The sequence below is a fragment of the Saccostrea echinata genome, unplaced genomic scaffold (assembly GCF_033153115.1).
Source record: "Saccostrea echinata isolate AGI-Se365-2 ecotype Australia unplaced genomic scaffold, CSIRO_AGI_Sech_v1 ptg000056l, whole genome shotgun sequence".
Lineage (NCBI taxonomy): Eukaryota > Metazoa > Mollusca > Bivalvia > Ostreida > Ostreidae > Saccostrea > Saccostrea echinata.
In genome coordinates, this window is record NW_026889805.1 from 15,146,445 (window position 1) to 15,166,462 (window position 20,018).

General features: G+C 33.4%; 1 protein-coding gene across 1 annotated transcript; it reads left to right on the forward strand.

Annotated features, from left to right (window-relative positions):
- Positions 1-7,851: 7,851 nt before the first annotated feature.
- Positions 7,852-14,268, forward strand: LOC133173068 (octopamine receptor-like). Its single transcript, XM_061307980.1, has 3 exons — positions 7,852-8,167; positions 11,136-11,665; positions 13,352-14,268. Exons 2-3 carry the CDS (start codon positions 11,224-11,226, stop codon positions 13,972-13,974), a joined length of 1,065 nt encoding a protein of 354 aa, XP_061163964.1. The 5' UTR covers positions 7,852-8,167; positions 11,136-11,223; the 3' UTR covers positions 13,975-14,268.
- The last annotated feature ends 5,750 nt before the right edge of the window (positions 14,269-20,018 follow it).

A 20,018-nucleotide genomic window follows, 5' to 3' on the forward strand; every position in this document is an offset into this window, starting at 1 on the left:
TTATGATCATCTCAATTACAAATGTAAATTCAGTCACGCAAACCATGAAGCGCATTCAACGAAGACGAATACAAGTAGTGTGAATTAAGTTAATGCGGCATTATAACGCTAGGGTGGCAAGGTGTTCGCTGCGAGTGTTGGTAAAATTAGGTACGCAAACCCGGGCCGGAGTTATTTCGAGATTTTTCAATTCTCTGCCTTAATACTTTATCAATCGAACCTAAATTTTCAAATGATACATGTTATATGTTCAGGCATGTACCAGGTGTTGTTTCCCATAAAGGTTGGCTAGATGGTAAGACTTCCCCCGGAAGACTAGCTATATAGTGAGACTTCTCCAGGGGAAGTCTCACTATTTAGCCAGTCTTCCGGGGGAAAGTCTCACTATATAGTAAGTCTTCTGGGGGAAAGTCTCACTATATATTAGTCAGTCTCACCCCTTCATAGCGAAACTTCCCCCTTTAATTTAGTTTCCGAATATTTTTTTATTGTAAACAATGTTTTTATACTAACGTTTTCAGTGTTTGGATAAAAGTTCTCTGTCCTATATGAATGAATAAATAAATATATGAATAAATAATTAATTTATAAAACACTTTAATAGTGATTATTTATAATCAAAACATCTTAACCATGCAGGTAAACATAGGTAAACTGCACGTTTCTACGGGAATTGACCTCTTTACTGTTAAAATAATTATGTCTTTTTTTCTTTTGATAAAAATCGTCTCGGAACAATACAATAATCTGCTGTGCACGATAAATTTTTAATGCGCACTTTTATATTAATTCATTTGAAACTATACATCTTTATATATATATATATATAATATTGATAAAATGTTCAATTACAAATTACTTCCAATTACTTCAAAAAATGTAATTAATTACGGTCAATTACAATTACTTTTTTCAATTACCCCCTCCCTGATATATATATATATATATATATATATATATATATATATATATATATATATATATATATATATATATATATATATATATATATATATATATATATATATAAAGCACTAAAAATGACCAACGACACGAACAATAATAATTGTCAAATTTTCGGGACAACCTGTCCCTTCCTCAGGACAAAGAAAAAAGTTAGGAAGTCATAAAAACAAAGGAAATAGAGAAGCAAAAACAACTAGCACTACTACTAAACTACCAAACACTAAATATTTACAATGTTACATGTTTCATTTGGAGTTTATAAACAGTTGTGAACAAAGAAATCCGGAGCGCTATGAATTGCGTCCGGTCTATCGGGTGTAGTCTGGTGAAGCGTGATTTACATAATTGAACGAATTAATTATCGCTAATTAATTACGGCCAACAGTAAATCGTACATTGTCTTATTCTCTCAAAATAGCGTAACTCTACATGATAAAAAGAAATTAAAGAAAGATAATACTGAAGGACAATTTTGAAATATGAATTTGGATATATTATAAATTTGGAAATCGGAAAAAAGAAATAAACAAAAATGTGAGCTGTAAATATTTGGGTAGGTTGTTCCAGGATTACTAATACGAATTAACGGTAAAGTTTACACTATATAGAGAGAATGAACTTGTTTGTTACAATCCGGGATTGGGTCTAGTTCACGTTCATCCTGGTGAAGTCATTAAGTTTGTTAATACCATTAGGGCGGAATGAATTCAGCCTGTGCATCCAGAACTTTTCTTTGCCTTTTCTCTGCGCGTCTGTCCATCTTGGATCATGGTCAATCACCACTACTGTCATGTCCTCCCATTTGTGACCTTCAAGGTTGAAATGTTCCCCAACGGGTTCATTGAGTTTTTTGGTCCTAATGGTAGAACGGTGATTATTGACCCTCCTACGGAGGTCTCCTGTTTCACCAACATACTGTTTGGAGCATACTTTGCAACTGATGAGATAAATGCAGTTGTCTGTTGCAGCCAATGGGGGCTCCTTAAAGACCTCTGCCATTCGTTTATTTGAGCCCCCATTGGCTGCATACAGACGCCCGAGGAACCTGAAGGACATGGTAGTAAGAACCAGATTGGACAATCCATTACCTAACGGGGGCTTTAAAACTTGCTCTGACAGAAGATGTCTTCTCTGTAAGTACAGCTCTGACACAGACAGTTTTAACAGCCCCGTTACAGGCCGCAGCTACAAAATACTAGGGAATTTGTCCTGTCAAACAGACAACTGCATTTATCTCATCAGTTGCAAAGTTTGCTCCAAACAGTATGTTGGTGAAACAGGAGACCTCCGCAGGAGGGTCAATAATCACCGTTCTACCATTAGGACCAAAAAACTCAATGAACCCGTTGGGGAACACTTCAACCTTGAAGGTCACAAATGGGAGGACATGACAGTAGTGGTTATTGACCATGATCCAAGATGGACAGACGCGCAGAGAAAAGGCAAGGAAAAGTTCTGGATGCACAGGCTGAATTCATTCCGCCCTAATGGTATTAACAAACTTAATGACTTCACCAGGATGAACGTGAACTAGACCCAATCCCGGATTGTAACAAACAAGTTCATTCTCTCTATATAGTGTAAACTTTACCGTTAATTCGTATTAGTAATCCTGGAACAACCTACCCAAATTTTACAGCTCACATTTTTGTTTATTTCTTTTTTCCGATTTCCAAATTTATAATATATCCAAATTCATATTTCAAAATTGTCCTTCAGTATTATCTTTCTTTAATTTCTTTTTATCATGTAGAGTTACGCTATTTTGAGAGAATAAGACAATGTACGATTTACTGTTGGCCGTAATTAATTAGCGATAATTAATTCGTTCAATTATGTAAATCACGCTTCACCAGACTACACCCGATAGACCGGACGCAATTCATAGCGCTCCGGATTTCTTTGTTCACAACTGTTTATAAACTCCAAATGAAACATGTAACATTGTAAATATTTAGTGTTTGGTAGTTTAGTAGTAGTGCTAGTTGTTTTTGCTTCTCTATTTCCTTTGTTTTTATGACTTCCTAACTTTTTTCTTTGTCCTGAGGAAGGGACAGGTTGTCCCGAAAATTTGACAATTATTATTGTTCGTGTCGTTGGTCATTTTTAGTGCTTTACATAAATTTCCATCCGTGACCTTGTATCTACTTAGTGGATCCGACACTTAGGATATACAGTGTTGTTGGTTTTTAGTGCTTTATATATATATATATATATATATATATATATATATATATATATATATATATATATATATATATATATATACATGTATATGTATGTAAGATCATTACCTAAATATGCAATATATACATCGTCGATGTAAATAAAATCCAAACCAAACACGGAAGGGGAAGTCTCACTATGGTCGTTTAGGGCGGAAGGCTCACTATATAGTCATTGCCCCACCCCCACCCCCCACCCCCGGAGGGGAAGTCTCACCATATAGCCAGACTTCCGGGGGGAAGACTCACTATGGGGAAAGTCTCACTATATGACACCGGGGGTGGGGGGGGGGGGGGCTGGCCACCAAAAATTTTCCTAGTCATAACTTTTTACTACTGAAAATGTTCAATGAAAGTCTGGTTGCCCCCCTCCGACTTTTTGTTGTAGTTTAGTCAAATAAGGGCCATGTACGTAGTGATGTATGAGTACAATTTGGTACTGAAAAAAGTTGGACCCCCCCCCCCCCCAAATAGAATTTTCGATTTGAAGAATTTTCCACTTTTTTTTGGTTTTGTTTTGTTTTTTGTTTGTTTGGTTGGGGTTTTTTTGTTTTGTTTTTTGGTGTTTTGTTTGTTTGTTTGTTTGTTTTTTTGCTTGTCAAGATTTTTAGGTAAGTTTTTTTTTCTCTGGCTACCCCTTTCAAAAACAATGCTACGTTTCTAAGTTTTATCTGTTTTTGTAAAAATTGCCAATTTGCAATACATACATCGTCGATGTAAATAAAATCCAAACCAAACACGGAAGGGGAAGTCATATTCATGTACTTATATTTTGAAAGTCTCAATATTTTAGATTATTTTTGGCGATTTTTTATTTCCATTTTCCTAAGATGGGTAGGCAATATCAAGCCGACATTTTAAGTATTTTTTTCCAAACGAGACGTTGACAAAATAATTTATTTTTCAAGATTGCCATCCTTTAAAAAACATATGAAGACTTGCATAAATTAATATTATATACAAAACGAAGAATAACAAAGTTATATGATGTTTAATTTGTGAATCAATAAGAAACATGTGATAAGATGACAAATCAAATTGAATTGTTATGGCGAGTTTCTTCGTCTCCCTCGCTATCTTCGCTGCTAATTTTACAATGTTAACAGATTTTCAGATTTTTTCTTGCTGACAGTTCTAACATATAAGGTTGAATATTCAATTTTATATCGATAAAATAAGTGATTTGGTCGTCAAAACCGCAGAAAATTCAGGTTGTATCGCGCATATTTTAGTAAGATTATTGAAGAGCTGATCAGCCATTGTCGCCTTTGACGTCACAGGGTCACGTGACCTCTAGCTAATTTAAAACTTAGATTTTTAATTCAGGGGTTTTCATTTGAGTCAATAATTGGTTAATTACCGCGATTTATCCACAGTAAAAACACAGAATTTATAAATTGTGGTCATAAGGTACGTAATATGCTTTTAATTTCAAATAATTTAGAAACATGCAATAAGTCCTTTAAATTCACACTACTTGTATTCGTCTTCGTTGAATGCGCTTCGTGGTTTGCGTGAGTGAATTTACATTTGTAAGAGAGATGATCATAATCATTTATTAAAGAATTGTATCAAATTAAAAGGAAGAAGAACGAATTTAATAAAGCAACATAGAAGTAAGGAAAAAAATGAAGAATGAAAAGAGTTCAAAGAGAAATGTAATAAAGACGAATATGAGAACAATAAAGTGACATATAGCTACAATAATAACAAAGAATAAAGAAGTAGGAAGAATAAGAATAAAAGCAAGATAAATAGACTTTTGGCGGTAATTCCCTTCCATACAGTACGTCTGAACTTTCTCCTTCACAGCAGTTAATATTTTTGTAAGGAGTAAAGATAGGGACTTGGTAGAGCATTTGTTGAACCCGGCAATATTCCTTTGTAAGGAATTTTATGAAGTTTAGGAATCCAGTATAGGTAGGGTAGATCAAACCTACTTTGGTTGACTGGAATGTAAAAGGTATTTAAAACAGAAATGTGATTTTAAAGAATTTCGTATAAAGAAAGTGACCTACTATATAAATTGGATTTAAAATAAAGTTCCTCTAAAATACAGTTATAATAATGAGCCTTTTAAACAAAGACGATATTAATTACAAGCCTTGTCGTCTGGAACCATAACGAATCTAATTCTTTTATCACCTCCGATTTAGTGGAAACGGAAGGATAGATTGTTTTTTAAATTTTAAATTTCTTAAAGGATTCTTTAATATATGTCTAAAACACGTAATACATTTTAACAAGATCTTCTTTTTCATATTTAGCCCAAGTCTGGCATAATCTTCGACAGAATTCTTAATAGAAATGAAGTTCTGTCGCCAATTGAAAGATCCCTGTATTTAGGACTTTTTAATATGATCGCTTTAAGGTCTTTATTTTCCACTATATTGACATCACCAGTAATGAGGTGTCCAGCGGGACTGTAGTTGAAAGAAGAAGAGCAAGAACACTTGAGGGAATTTTGTTTTAGATGTTCAATATCTAGGCAATGTAAGGTTTGTTTATAAATGAAAGTTTGGAAGCTTGACTGGCAGACAGATGCGCCCGAATCTTCGATTACGAGGGCATAAAAATGATTTTATATATTGATTTTAGGTGAAAGAATGGATGCGCAAATTAAAGATTTCTTTCTGTCATTTTCTTGTAAAGCAATAACAATATATTCTTAAAGTTAAATGTAAGTATATTGTTCATATGTAAAAAAAAAAAAAAAAAAAAAAAAATGTTTTAAATGCATACGATATTAAAAGGTAACCTTTTGATAACATATTGTGATCTTTGACATTTATTTCTATATGTTGAAAGGCCAAGGCAGTTGTTTTTTTTTTTTAAGGAAAACAGTGACAAACTAAATATAGAATTCATTAAAAAATAACTGAATGTTAAAACAGTTTGACAGGCCAAATCAAAATCATCATCATTCAGGGATCGACGTGTTATTCAGAAACATAAAATGGTAATTAAATACAAAATGCATACTCCTTCGAACTTCAAAAGACGACTGATTCTTAAGTAGATCTCAGACTGTGTTCTCTTTTGTTACAAGAACGTTCCTGTTTGCAGAAACCCCGGTGTCAAATGGTCTATATAACACAGTTTCTTCTTTTTGCTTTCACAAAGTAAATACACTCCATTTGAATCTTTGAATTCATTGCAGAAAATACGAATTAGAAGTGACTTCAAACAACCGTCTTAGTGAATGTGTTCTTTGAACATCAGAATTGACCCTATTCAGTCTTTCAATTTCTCTTTAGGACGAGACAGTCCGATCTACCCTTTTCTGCCATATCTTTTACTAACACTATTATAATCTATCAACAATTAAACTATGCAGAAAGGTGGCCTAAGGCGCCATAACAATACAGTGAATAAAAGCTGACAGATTATTAAAGAGAATTTTATAAAATTTTTGTTCAAATCTTAAACCATGCCTGAAGCGATACAATGTTTTTATTCTTTTCAAATAATAAACATATTTATATTTCACGGTGATGGCACTCTAGAAAGGAATGTGCTGTCATTATATTTTATAGAATCATAAGGATATCCTTTACAATGCGAGGAGGTAGGCAATCACTTTTTCTTGAGTTAACGATTTCATCACCAGCAAAACAAACATATATAAATCTAGCACTGAATTAATTTAAAAGCATAAATTATACTTTCGAGAAAATAAATTGAAATCTTGACCAGTATCATTCAAGATTGTTTGCAATCTAAAACATGGTTTTTTTCTTCTTCTTTAAATTTATAGATCCCCAATATTTGTTTCTTTTTCTCCAAATCGGGGAATGATTAATTGCCTGTTTTCCACCATTTGTCGCTAATTAATGTCGTTGAATCTTTTTTCACATCCTTTTACTTTTCTCGTTGGCAAATTTCACCCTTCATGATTATCTGCAATGCCCTCTCTAAATCTTCTTGTAGTTGTTTGAATTCTGTACGGATCGGGTAAGACAGTTGGACATAGATTATAAACAAACTTAAATCAAAATAGGTAGGTGTGTCACCCTCACATACCTAGAAATTTTCACGCTTTGACCAAAATGATTGTTATCTTGATGATGTTTTAGGTTTAAGTTTCATCGTCAATGTCTTCGCTGTTTTCTTTAACAATAACGAGTTACGTTGCGCCAAGTACGGCTGTTTCTCTCTGACGAAATTCGATGCTCAAATTATCTGATCAAAAGGTAATTCATAGGATAACCCTTCGTACTTAAATGTATGGATCGAATAAATTGAATATTAGACTTTTTACTTCAGTGCCGCAGTTGTCAGTTTGACATCAAATGCATACCAATTAAACAATCGGTATACAATTATAGGACAAATGAATATTAATGAGGTCGCAAGGGCCAAATGGACAGAAACTACTGAATAGTTGCCAAGAAAGGGGATATTGTTTACATCCTTAGATTTACTGCTAAATTATCATACAGTATTAAAATTTTTTAGCATCGGTGGCAATAAACATGTTTTAAGCGGGGATCATATGGACCTCATAATTTGTACTGAAGCCACAATCATTAGTTCAATTTGAGTCGATATGCAAATGGATGAAGGAGTCCATAAATATTACATTTAAAAATCATTATGTGATTTCCTTCCCGATTGATAACGTTGTTAATTGGGATAAAGCTTATTAGTTTTTGTTTGCCATTGTACCTGACAACCTTACCTACATTTGCTTGTCACAAACTGTGACGATGAGCTACCTTGATTTTGTCAAATCGCTATGGTAATATTTTCTTTTATGCTCCTTGCAGATTCAGACGTCACTGTATCGGTTCGGTTTGTGTAGGGTTTTTCAGAGTCAGTCTGCATTCAGCCCACCTCAAACCCGGTCAACTGTGATCGCCAAAATCGAGGATCATTGTTCCTGTGTCCAATTTAATACATTGTTACAAGTAGTTTAAAACTGTTACACCACAAAATGAAGTCATACAGCGAGTTTGCCTCCAGTAGATCATGGGGTAAGTCTTAAGTTTTATAGTATGGGATATCACTATGTAAAAGAAAATCTGATTGTATAATACATACTAGTATAACCAGCAGAGGGTTTTGTTTGATACTTCTGGATAAGTAGTTTCGGATTTCTTTAGAAAATATAGAGTTTTCTGTGTGATAGATGTGATTCTTGAATTAAATACCCTACATTACGCAATACGTATTCAAATAATGTTGGCATACGTTCTGTCTATCTTAACTTCACTGTCAAAATTGACCTCTCTGTGAGAACAAGATAAACATATAAAACATGATTTTTTGTGATTGTCAATATCATTTTTAACTCTTTGAAGTAAACTTGATTTCAATGGGAGACAAAGCAGTATATTAATGTTTCTTAAGTATGAATAACCTGTTTGCAAGCCCCCCCCCCCCCCCCCCCCGATAACTTATCTTGATTTATGGTTTATAGGAGAGCTTCAAAATTTTAAAAAATAGTTATACAAAAAAGTAGAGAAATTATAATTTCTCTTATGCAAATCTTCATAGATTCGAGGGAAATGGAGTGTAAACTTTTTTTTCATGAAAAATGACATTGACGAGGAAAAAAAACTATCGTTCTGCTTGTCTTTATATACTCAACACACATACAAGTTTTAAGACAAATAGTTCCCTGTAGCTTTTTCCCTTGCCTGATTATACCATACAATATTAATAAATGCAAAAAAGATTTTTTTTTCCTTTCGGGTACTACTTGAAAAAAGACGTAATGGTTTTCGTCCAAAATATAAGCGATTTTGAAACCTCTTAGTTTGTTTTTTTAATTTTCCCTACACAGCCACTTGATCAAAAGAACTAACATATATGTTTATCTTTTAGACAGATTTTTTTTGGATGGATCTCTTTTCAGAAAGGTTCACTTTTTCTCATAAACAGATTATATATACATCGTTTATACCGAGATAGATATCACACATAAAAGTAAGAAATCTCCATAAATCTTCAGACCGTCATGAATCAGCAACTTGAACAGAAGTGTATACTTTGAATAAAAAATTTTAAATTCATCATTTTTTTTAAATACAAATTTGTATAGTTTTACCTACCGTAAAAGTTAGTGTAACCCTGGATTCGTATCCAGGGGACAAATTCTTGTCCTAATATTGTTACGAGTTATAAAATTGTTTTTCATTAAAAAAAAAATTCTGTTTACCTTGGTTATGCCATTTGTAACACGTGTATCTGTGCGATATAATTGTAAAAATAAGTCTAAACGTTTCGAAAATAAAACCATTTTAAATGAAATTGGAGTAGAAATCCAAGATGTACAGAAAGTTTGGAAACATATTCCCTAGACCTACCAAGAACATTTAATCTTGAAAAAAGAAATAAAGATGAAATAAAGACTACATACGGATATATTCGATTTATAATGATCTAGGTATAGAATTCTAGAGAGGATACGTTTTTCAATGGTGTGTGAGAACTGAAGCTTACACAATCGGATTAGCGTCCTTTAAATGATCAGCATTATCAATCTACACAAAAATACGTGAGTCAAGAACTTAACCCCGAAAAGATTTAACATGGCCTTAATAAAAGAATTGGACCAGCATTAAAATAAATCCTTGTTTACAAGAATGTCCACTTCGCCTTTAAATCATTAATAAATTCGAGCGGATTCGAAGAACGGCTTAATGCTGTGCATGATTGAATAAATAAATATCTAAAGTACAATAATACTATATGGTACATATATAATTCAGAGTATTTGTAAGTCAGAATACCCATACAATAAAATCTAATTGAAGTTAAACCACACCTTGTGATTTTTCAGTTCTCAATACAAGTATCTCGAAAAAAAATCCCTGTACTTAAATTTGATAACTAGAATTATATTTAACGTGTATGTATTTTTTAAAGTTGGAAGTGTTCTGTTTGTTCATTATGTATCGCATTGACCAAAGAATACGAGGTCCAGTTTTTCTTTAAATAGTTTTTTTTTTTTTTGAAAGTCTTGAAATTATAATACGTTGCATATGAATTAAATTTATTCTTTTGTTTAATGTAACAATGAAAACTACAACGTTAGAAGCATATGTAATTTCCTTAATACAGAATAACAGGAAAAAGAGAAAATTAATTCAACTAGTCTTTTTCCTCATTAGGAAAGTGTCAAATTAATTCAGGCCCTGGGTTAGCACAAACAAGTTATAATTATTTAATTCACTTGATCTACCGATCCCTTTGGTGATTATTAAGTTCAAGGTAATTAGAACTGTCTAAAACTCCCGACATTTCCAGTTTTTCATCTAAATATATTAACGTTTCAATTACATTGATAAAAAATGACTCTATACAAATCACAAGCTGCTAAAAACGAAATGATAAATCACTGCCTTTAAATTATGTCACTCTTAGAGAATCAAAACATTTTTGGAACATATGTTGAACTTTTGATAAAATTTAAGGTATAAACGATAGCTATTAAAATTTTATCCAATTATTGATTTAAAGATGGTTCATAAGGACGAGTAATCAATGAACATTTAATCATGCAATCTATTCTAGTACTATATTACACTATTTGCAGTGTATAGACAGTACATTCCTAACATAAGAGAATTACATGTACATGCTATGTAGCCGGACGAAGCTGTAGTCACGACGTACTTCCTCAAACATTGCTGATGAGTATTGTCACAGGAAACCATGTTATGGTCAATTTCAAAGAATAGGATAAATTTAACCACACTTTTAAAATTTTGCCCAATACATTTGTAAGCAAACGTTGACTCAGTCATTGGAACATAATATACAGGTGTCACTGCAGACGATATTAATTGGTCTAATTTATGAAAACATGCACATGTATGTGCCAGGTATTTACTAATTTTAAAATATGCATACATTTCAATGTACAACGTATATATGTCTTTGTCTTATGAATGCATTTATTTGTACCAATCTGGTAATTTTCTTTCTTTTTCAAAGAATCAGGAATGTATGTTATGAGAGAAGGAATATTCGGCCTTGAACTTTGAAGACCTTTAACTATTTTGCTCTTCTTCATACTGACACGATGACATCGGATAATACAACATCATACAGTTATCTGACATTGGCGGATCACGGGGCCACGTCCATGACAGAACTCTACATAGAGGGAGTCATTCTGCTGATAATATGTCTAGTGGCTCTCGTTGGAAATATTTCAGTTTATCTCATTGTTCTAAGATCCAAGAAACTAAGAACGATTACAAATTTCTTCATACTTGGATTAGCAGCAGCGGACATTTTAGTTTCAATTGGAAACATGCCCGTCACCGTGGCAACCTTGTTTGAAGGGAACTGGCCCCTGGACCATACTTCCTGTCTTGTGTTTGGATTTATTAACATGCTGACACTATGCTCCAGTGTACTTTCATTGTGTAATATCAGCATTAACCGCTATGTTATGATTTGCCGTCCATTCCATTCCAAAGTTATATATACCAAAAGGAACGCTATTCTAATGATCATAGGTAAGAATAGTTATCAAAAACAATATAGCTTATAAATCGTGCCTAAGTGAGTACCTTAACACCAAGATCTATGTAGAGTGGCTTTGTCTGTCTGTTATCAGAGGACAATTCGTTGATGGGTGGAGATACATGTAAAGCCAATTTGATTCTTTAGTAGAGAGTTTGCAATACTGCAATTACAATAAATACTTCATGTTTTTTTTGTAAAATTGTCAATGTAACTTGTATCTCTTTGTTTGTTTAACTTAACAAGCTTAATAATTCCATAAGTACAAACTTTCCTTAATCTTCAACTTGTGAACCCATGTTGATTTTTTAAATATATATTTCAAGCAACATTTGCCTGAATCCAGATACGCTTAACCTTAAAGCACTCGTTCATTCTATCAATGAACTAACACAAATACAAAAAACATAAAAGGTAGTATGGAAAAGTTATTAATTTTCCTTTCTATTAATTAAGATAAATACAATGCTGTCAATAAATTAGTGATATATTGGCATCTATTAGCACATTGCAGACGAAATATCACGAAAGTAATTGTTGCCCAACAGCTTCGTTAGAAGTGTGAAACAGAAAGGACCGCATAATCATGTCACTCTCGGGAATTCATTACGGATAACAAAAGTTTACAGCTTTGCCTATTGATATGATATGGACTGGGAATACAGCTAGATCAGAGACTTGTTCTGACAGAAGTATAAATGTCAAGCACAGTCGAAACATTTAACTTTTTACATATATAATACATGTAGTATTGTATACTGGGACATTTTCATTCTTTTTCACCCCAGATCCTTTATGACAGAATATAAAACTTTAAACCCCAGAGGGAACATACTGTAATTCTTAGGCAGCCAAAAAGTTCTGTGCGATTTCAATACTGAACCAAAAATATGTTCTTATATGCATCTAGACAAAAAATTCCAGATTAATATATTGCTTACATGTAGTATATACATGTATATATTTAGGGTAAGGGTCATTATCTTAAAATTCCAAAAAAAAAAAATAAATAAATAAATCGAAACAAACGTAAATAGAATATTCCTATATTTTCACTTAATATGCATGTATTGTGTTTTTAAAATGTATTTACACAGAGAAATATACACCCCAGTCGCATATGACCTGCAGTTGTTCACTGTCAGATGCAATCAAATCCTTTTGTGAATCCCTCACACTTGATTAAACAGAGAGAAGACCTCGATGTATCCCCTTACTTATTTCATTGTTTGTTACTTCCAAAATCAAAAGACTTCCAAATATCTCTTACTAGTTTGTATGAGTTCCAAACAATGTTAAAGGCGTCCGACATCCAAGGCTGCAGACTGGTCTTTATGTATATCTTGATGACTATTATGACACCAAGCTTTTGAGAAAAATTATTCAGGCGATCGGAGGAACTGAGACATGCTTATAGGGACCCAAATGCTTTCCCATCTTAGTTGCTATGATTTAACCTGCGATATTGAGAGCGTGCTAAGCTAAATCTTAATATTCAAGAATAATGCCCAAAAGAATTTTGTATTTAAATTTTTAAAAATGTCTTAGTCTTTATGGCAAATACCAATACTACATGTATTTGTGGTAATTATTATTATTTTTTTCGCAGTAATGTCATTATGTTGGTTACCCATTACCCAAAATTGCATCCTTCAAATGATATTGTTCTCTAATTTCAGGAGTTTACACGTTAGCTTTCGTGATATCATTACCTCCCCTGTTTGGTTGGGCAGCGTATGCATACATTCCTGTACAATCGTTCTGCTTCTGCGACTGGACACTGGCGCCATCGTACGCCATCTTTATGATCAGCTGTTGTTTTGGAGGACCATTTACTGTTATGACAGTGTGCAATATTCTGATATTTTGCAGTGCTAAGAAATCCAATAGAAACACCAAATATTACACCACAGCAAAAAGCAAGAAAAAAGACGCCCAGGCCAAAGAGCTCCGTCTGGCGAGCATTCTGCTTGTTGTCGTCATTGTTTTCGTCATTTGCTGGTGCCCTTACTGTATCAGTATGTTGTTGTCTATATACGCCCCTGGATTCGCTCCTAGAGGATTTCACATGTTCACCATCCTCGTGGGATACGCCAATAGCGGTGCCAACCCAATTATTTACGGAGTTATGAATCGCGCCTTTAGAAACGGATTCAAACAGTTGTACTGTGGATGGATGGGTGTGCAAATAGATGAGTCCACGGGAATAGCAAGTAACTCCGACGAACCTTCCGGAATTCCCCGAAATCCAACAAGTGACTCTAAACTCTCGGCGGGAGAAGAATTGGTGAACAAAAGTTAAGCTTTACTTACATCAATATACGATAGGATATTGACACTACGTGTAACACGGAACTTGCAATGAGTATCAATATCCAATTGATCATATTTGTATCTTCTAGACTTTATTTAGTTTCTTGATACAAGAATGGAAGAAGGAGGGGTATGTAAAGGAGCTGGGAACAGTCAATCATAATATTTAAAATTGTGCATTTATTTATTTCGTATGCCGTGTTTTCTTCTAAAGTCATGTGATAACTACGTGGTTGTAAAAGTATATATTTGTTGTTTTTTTTAATTAAATTTATAACATGTTTTTTCTGGATATTTTATTTTATTATTCACATTTTAAGTGACTGTTTATCTGCGATAAGAGGTTCATTGGACTTGTAAACAATCACTCGGGTATCATGAGTACCTTTGTTGTTACTAATTCCCTAATATGAGTTTTTAAATTGATTTTTGGTCCGCATCTTATTAGTATCACATAATTTCGATTGAGAGAAAGTTTGGCACACAAAAGTATTTGTCTCTAAGTAAAAGTTTATAATAATCCAAATTGCAACCTTAAATTTCCTTCGAGAAGTGAGGAAATAAAGTTCTAAAACGCCGTTCTGCGACGTCAACAACTAGTTACAAATACATGGATTTAAACGTAATATATTGGAGATAACAAACAGTATTCAAGCTCAAAAGTCCATTAAACAATACACATTTTGGAGCAAAGCAAACACGGACCTCAAAAACATCAGAGTGGGATCAGGTGCCATGGAGGAGTGAGCATCCCCTGACGACCGATCACACCCGCCGTGTTCTCCTTGTCATGATCAGGAAATAACGGAAAAGTCCGTCGGCAATTCAGTGTGTGTAAATAATGGCCTAACAATTAGTATGAAAAACGTCAGTCAGCATTTGACTAAATGATAAACTGTATTTGCTGACAAGGTCAATGTATAGACCATAGAACTTACGAAATGACGACTTTAAACGAGACTGCTGATATTCTTGTTTCATCGACTTGTTTGTCAATAACTTACCTCGTTTTAGAAATGGTTCAAACGTAGATCATGCTCTTGCGTATCGAATCAACTGAGAGATATAAACCCTGTATGCAGGTGATGAAGGTATATTGCTGCATAAGTAAGGAAAGTTGACGATTGAAAAGTTAAAGTCAGCACGTTTATCATAAAGCTTGGTTGTTAGATTACCATTAACGTCTTTGTTCTAGCAAAATATCCAAATATGAAACAGATGTGTCAGACTCTGTGGTATCTTTTATTTCAAGCTCACTGAGATACTAGTATATCGTATCGACATAAGAATGGAAATAACCATTGTTAATTGACAATACGTCGTCGATATACTATTATCTAAATGTCGAATTGAAGGCCATAGCAAGTATTTTCTTCTTTTCACGTATAAGATTTTGAACAAATTCTGCTTCATATGAATACAGAAATAGGTATGCTAATAACGTGTGGATGATTAAAACACCGTTTGCAGAAATAGATTCCGAAATATGTAGAATTTTAAAAATCCCCTTTACGTTTCTTTACGGCCCAACAGTGCCGCTACTTTATTACTCGCCAATATTCCTTCTGAACAACGGACATAGTCCAAAAATCAGTTTTTATAAGTTATGACTAAAATCTACTTGGTTATAAAATCATAAATCCCGTAAGGGGGGTGGGTAGGGCGGGGCAACAATGGGCGAACAAATTTTTACATAGGAATATATAGAAAAATTCTTTAAAAATCTTGTCAAGAACAGCATAGCCATGTTAGTCATATTTATATGAAAAAGCCGTATGTGCTTTTTAGATATGAGCCCCATCCACCCTCCGTGATATATACATATATAGGTACACAAACTGGCCCAATGGATTTTTATACATTTTGATTATGAATCATTTATTCTTCTGGCACATTAATAAATGTGTTCAATATTAAAAAAAATAAAATTAGAAATTTCATACTCACAGGCTCATAAAAAATGATAACGCGACTATGATTTTCTCCTTGAACTTTATTCTACCTTGTGGGCATAAGCGTAATGCAACGCAGATTAGTCATCGATCATTTCACGAGCTGACAAATCACAAATCTACAAATTACAAGCTTGTTCAATGACATAGCTTTCTTTTACATTTTGCACATGATAGTTAAAATAAAGAAATACACAACTTACAATCTAGATATTTATGGCATGTCAAACTTTGCAATATTCGATCTTTTGCATTTGCATTGTATAATTTTCCATTTGCATTGTATAATTTTTATTTGTATTCTATAATTTTCTATTTGTATTGTATAATTTTCATTTGTATTGTATAATTTTTATTTGTATTGTATAATTTTCCATTTGCATTGTATAATTTCTTATTTGTATTGTAAAATTTCTTATTTGTATGCGATAATTTTTCATTTGTATTGTATCCGCGGACTTTTTATTTGTTTCGTTACGAAGGATTTCATTGGTCAAGTTTCAGCCTGTATCGGGTTGAAGATGTTCCGGATGCTCAAAGCAAACTGGGCTCATATGTATTTGCTTGATTGATTGATTATTGTTTAACGCCGAGTCGGCAATATTTCAGCCATATTTCGGCGGCATATGTATTTGCGTGCATGTTAGACGGTCACTGGATTCTAAAAAGGGAGCGCTGGTAGATGGCAAATAAATAATCTATCCTTAGGAATGCTGACTGAGAAAATAAATAAATTGACCTTGAGTGGTGGTAACTACCCCCACCCCCAAAAAACTGAGTTTTCGAGTTTGGGCGGATTTTCTTCTTTTTGTTTTTCTCCTTGTCTCTGGTCATATTGGAAATAAATATTCTCTCCTGCGAGAGAATGAAAATAAATAATCGGATTCGACACCCCCCGAGAATCAAATGGTCGTCCCTTAGCATGCACCGCAAATAGAGGAGCCGAGTTTGTGTTTGTAGAGAGTGCGCGATCGGAATTGTGGGAAGGGTACCAGACTAAGTTTGTGATGGGCACCTGAGACCTTTATACAGACTAAATTTTATGACCAATGACATCCTTCGTAACGAAATAAATAAACAATCCTCGGATACAATACAAATGAAAAATTATCGCATACAAATAAGAAATTATACAATACAAATAAGAAATTATACAATGCAAATGGAAAATATAGAATACAAATGAAAAATTATACAATACAAATGATTTTTTTTACAACACAAATGGAAAATATAGAATACAAATAAACATTATACAATCCAAATGGAAAATTATAGAATACAAACAAAAATTATACAATACAAATTGAAAATTATAGAATACAAATGAAAAATTATACAATACAAATGAAAAATTATACAATACAAATAAAAATTATACAATACAAATGGAAAGTTATACAATACAAATGGAAAAGATCGAATATTGCAACGTTTGACATGCCATAGATATAAAGTTAAATACATGTGTTTAAGAAATTACAGAGTTGAACCCTTTGGCTTTCCATAATTTACAGACTCTCGCGCCATTTAGCGTTAATTCAGATTATTACTGTTCTTTTTTGTACGCCACCTAGGGTCAATTTAACGACAATTGTCTTGCATCGGTGATTGTTCGTTTTGCAACAGAGTCAGTTGATTTTGCAATTGAGTCTGTTGATTTTTATTGTTTGTTTTGTATTTCAGTATTTTTTTTTTTTTTTTTTTTTTTTTTTTTACAAATTAATTGTTTGCATTAACGTCTTTCTTTCTTTCTTTCTTTTTTTTTTTTAACCTTTTCCACCGCCCTTTATTTAACATAAATATATATAATAAAATAAAATTAATTCATTATTCATTTTAGCTTTCAGTGTTGGGAAATCATATTTCTGTTTCATTGTCAGATTTTGATAAGGCCAAATAAAAAAAATATGTGTGGTTCCGGTTACCCGACCTTCCCTATTTTATACCCCCGACCCTAAACTTTTTTTTTTTGGCAATTTTCATATTTTTTCCGGAATTTCCCCCGATTTCCATCAATGGATCCAGTTTAAGTTTTAGTTTCAGCAATGACGGCCTCCTTGCAAAACATAGTGCAAGTGTTTAATAGTGTTAAATCCAAAGCAAACTAGCGTGTAGGTGTCCCCTACCAATATTGACTAGTATATTATCACACCACATCTAAATGCCATTTGCAAAGCAGTGATAGGTATTATTAAGAAAAAATTAAGAAAATCATTTTGTTAAAAAAAAAAAAATCCCTACCTACCTACCCTAATTTTTTTGGAAGTGTAACCGGAACCACACATATTTTTTTGTTTGGCCTAAATGCTATTCTATCCACATGTATAGCTGATCATCTTTAGATTAACTTTAATATTTAATGATGCTAAAAGCAGGCGACACAATGCGTTCCTTGGAACACTCTAGTTAATGAATTTAACTGTCCAACATTATATTGGTTAACCCTTTTAGTCCTAATGAAGCCTGGATTAAAATGGGACAGAGTACTATAAAGTTCACAGTGTATTTGTATCCTTTTTTAATCCAGAATAAAATATTTTAGAAAGCTTGAACAGTACAGACTGAGGCCGTGTCGCCCAGTGCATGGTTAGAGCGTTTGCTCAAGAGTCTCGAAATAAAGTCCCGGGTTCAAATCCACTGTGTGACGCAGAGACCGGTCTTTTGGATGAGACCATATATATCGAGGTCACGTGTCGCATTAGGTGCTGGCCGAAAAAGATCCCTCACTGTTCAAAGGCCGTAAGTGTCGAGTACAAGTCTAAATTTGCAACCCTCCACCTGCAAGTAGAGGCGTCTCAATATGAATTAAAAAAATTCTCGAAGGGACGTTAAACAAACAGACTGAGGGCACTTCGTGGGAATTTCGAAAAGCATTCCTTAGATCATTCAGTATATGATACCCGATCACTGGCAATCAAGTGATGAATACCCAATTTTATCAATAACATTTTCTAGTGTGAAATGTATATCGAAACGACAAAAAATCAGGCTCCAGGACATACTGTGATCATAGATTATTTTGTTTAATATAAACTTAAAATCCTTCTCAATGCAAACTTTTTAAAGTTTGATCGATGTTTGTTGATACTGATATTTTTATGCCCCGTATCGAAGATTCGGGGGATATAGTTTTAAATTTGCCCTGTACGTCCGTCCGTCTGTCTGTTTGTCCGCAACCTTGGCCATAACTTTTGATTGATTTAGAGTTAATCACTTGTGTTGCGACAACAAGTCTTATGATTTTTTGAGTGACAAATTTTACCATTTCCTTTGAGTTAGAATTTGGGTTGAGACTAAATTAATGATTTGAACTCTTTATAATTTAAGATTTCATTCTAAATTTGAACAATTCTTGAGTCGGAAACACTCATGATTCAATTAAGGACAGACGATTCGTTCCTCAATAATATATAATTTTTTTTCTCTAAGATTTTGTCATTGAAGTATTGCAACTTTAATATGTTTACTCGCAAAAAATTAAGGTACCTTACAAGATATTTGTGCAAGATACCAGAGGATGGTGTTTCCTTTATAATCATTTGGAAAAAACTTAAACTGCCAATATCACATTTTTTAGTGTTTCAATTTTTAAAGGCAATTAGAAACCAGTTTAGAAATCAGAAAGTATTTAAAATTTTGAATATTTTTCATACAATACGAAGATATACAAAACAGATATTTAAGGAACATATCGTCTGACCTTAAAAAATCAGTTGACTCATATAAACTTTTAGCCAAAATATTGTCGATATGATTTTAGCATTTAAGATAAAATAGGGAAATCCTACTCTAAGAAGGAAAGAGAGGGGAAATTTGGCTCTAGTGTGAGATTTCCCCTCGGGGAGGGAGTCCTACTCTAGATTGCAGATTCCGGGGGGAAGGCTGGCTATGGGGGAAATCCTACTCTACAACTCCTGTAATCCTTTCTAACCTATTTTTCACAAAATGTTGAATGAAAGAAAAAAGATAATGTGGTGTTTAATTTCTTTAGCGGATGTATATAAGTTGGGTACCCTTCCGAGTGGCTCACACAGCGCGCAAACTGTGTGATGGCCAAGAAAGACCCATGGGCCACAAC

What these genes read in the sequence shown, in the direction of transcription:
- LOC133173068 (XM_061307980.1), top strand. Translation starts at nt 11,224, where the DNA reads ATGACATCGGATAATACAACATCATACAGTTATCTGACATTGGCGGAT. An exon ending in CGCTATTCTAATGATCATAG is followed by an intron (nt 11,666 to 13,351) that starts GTAAGAATAGTT and finishes CTCTAATTTCAG; the next exon opens with GAGTTTACACGTTAGCTTTC.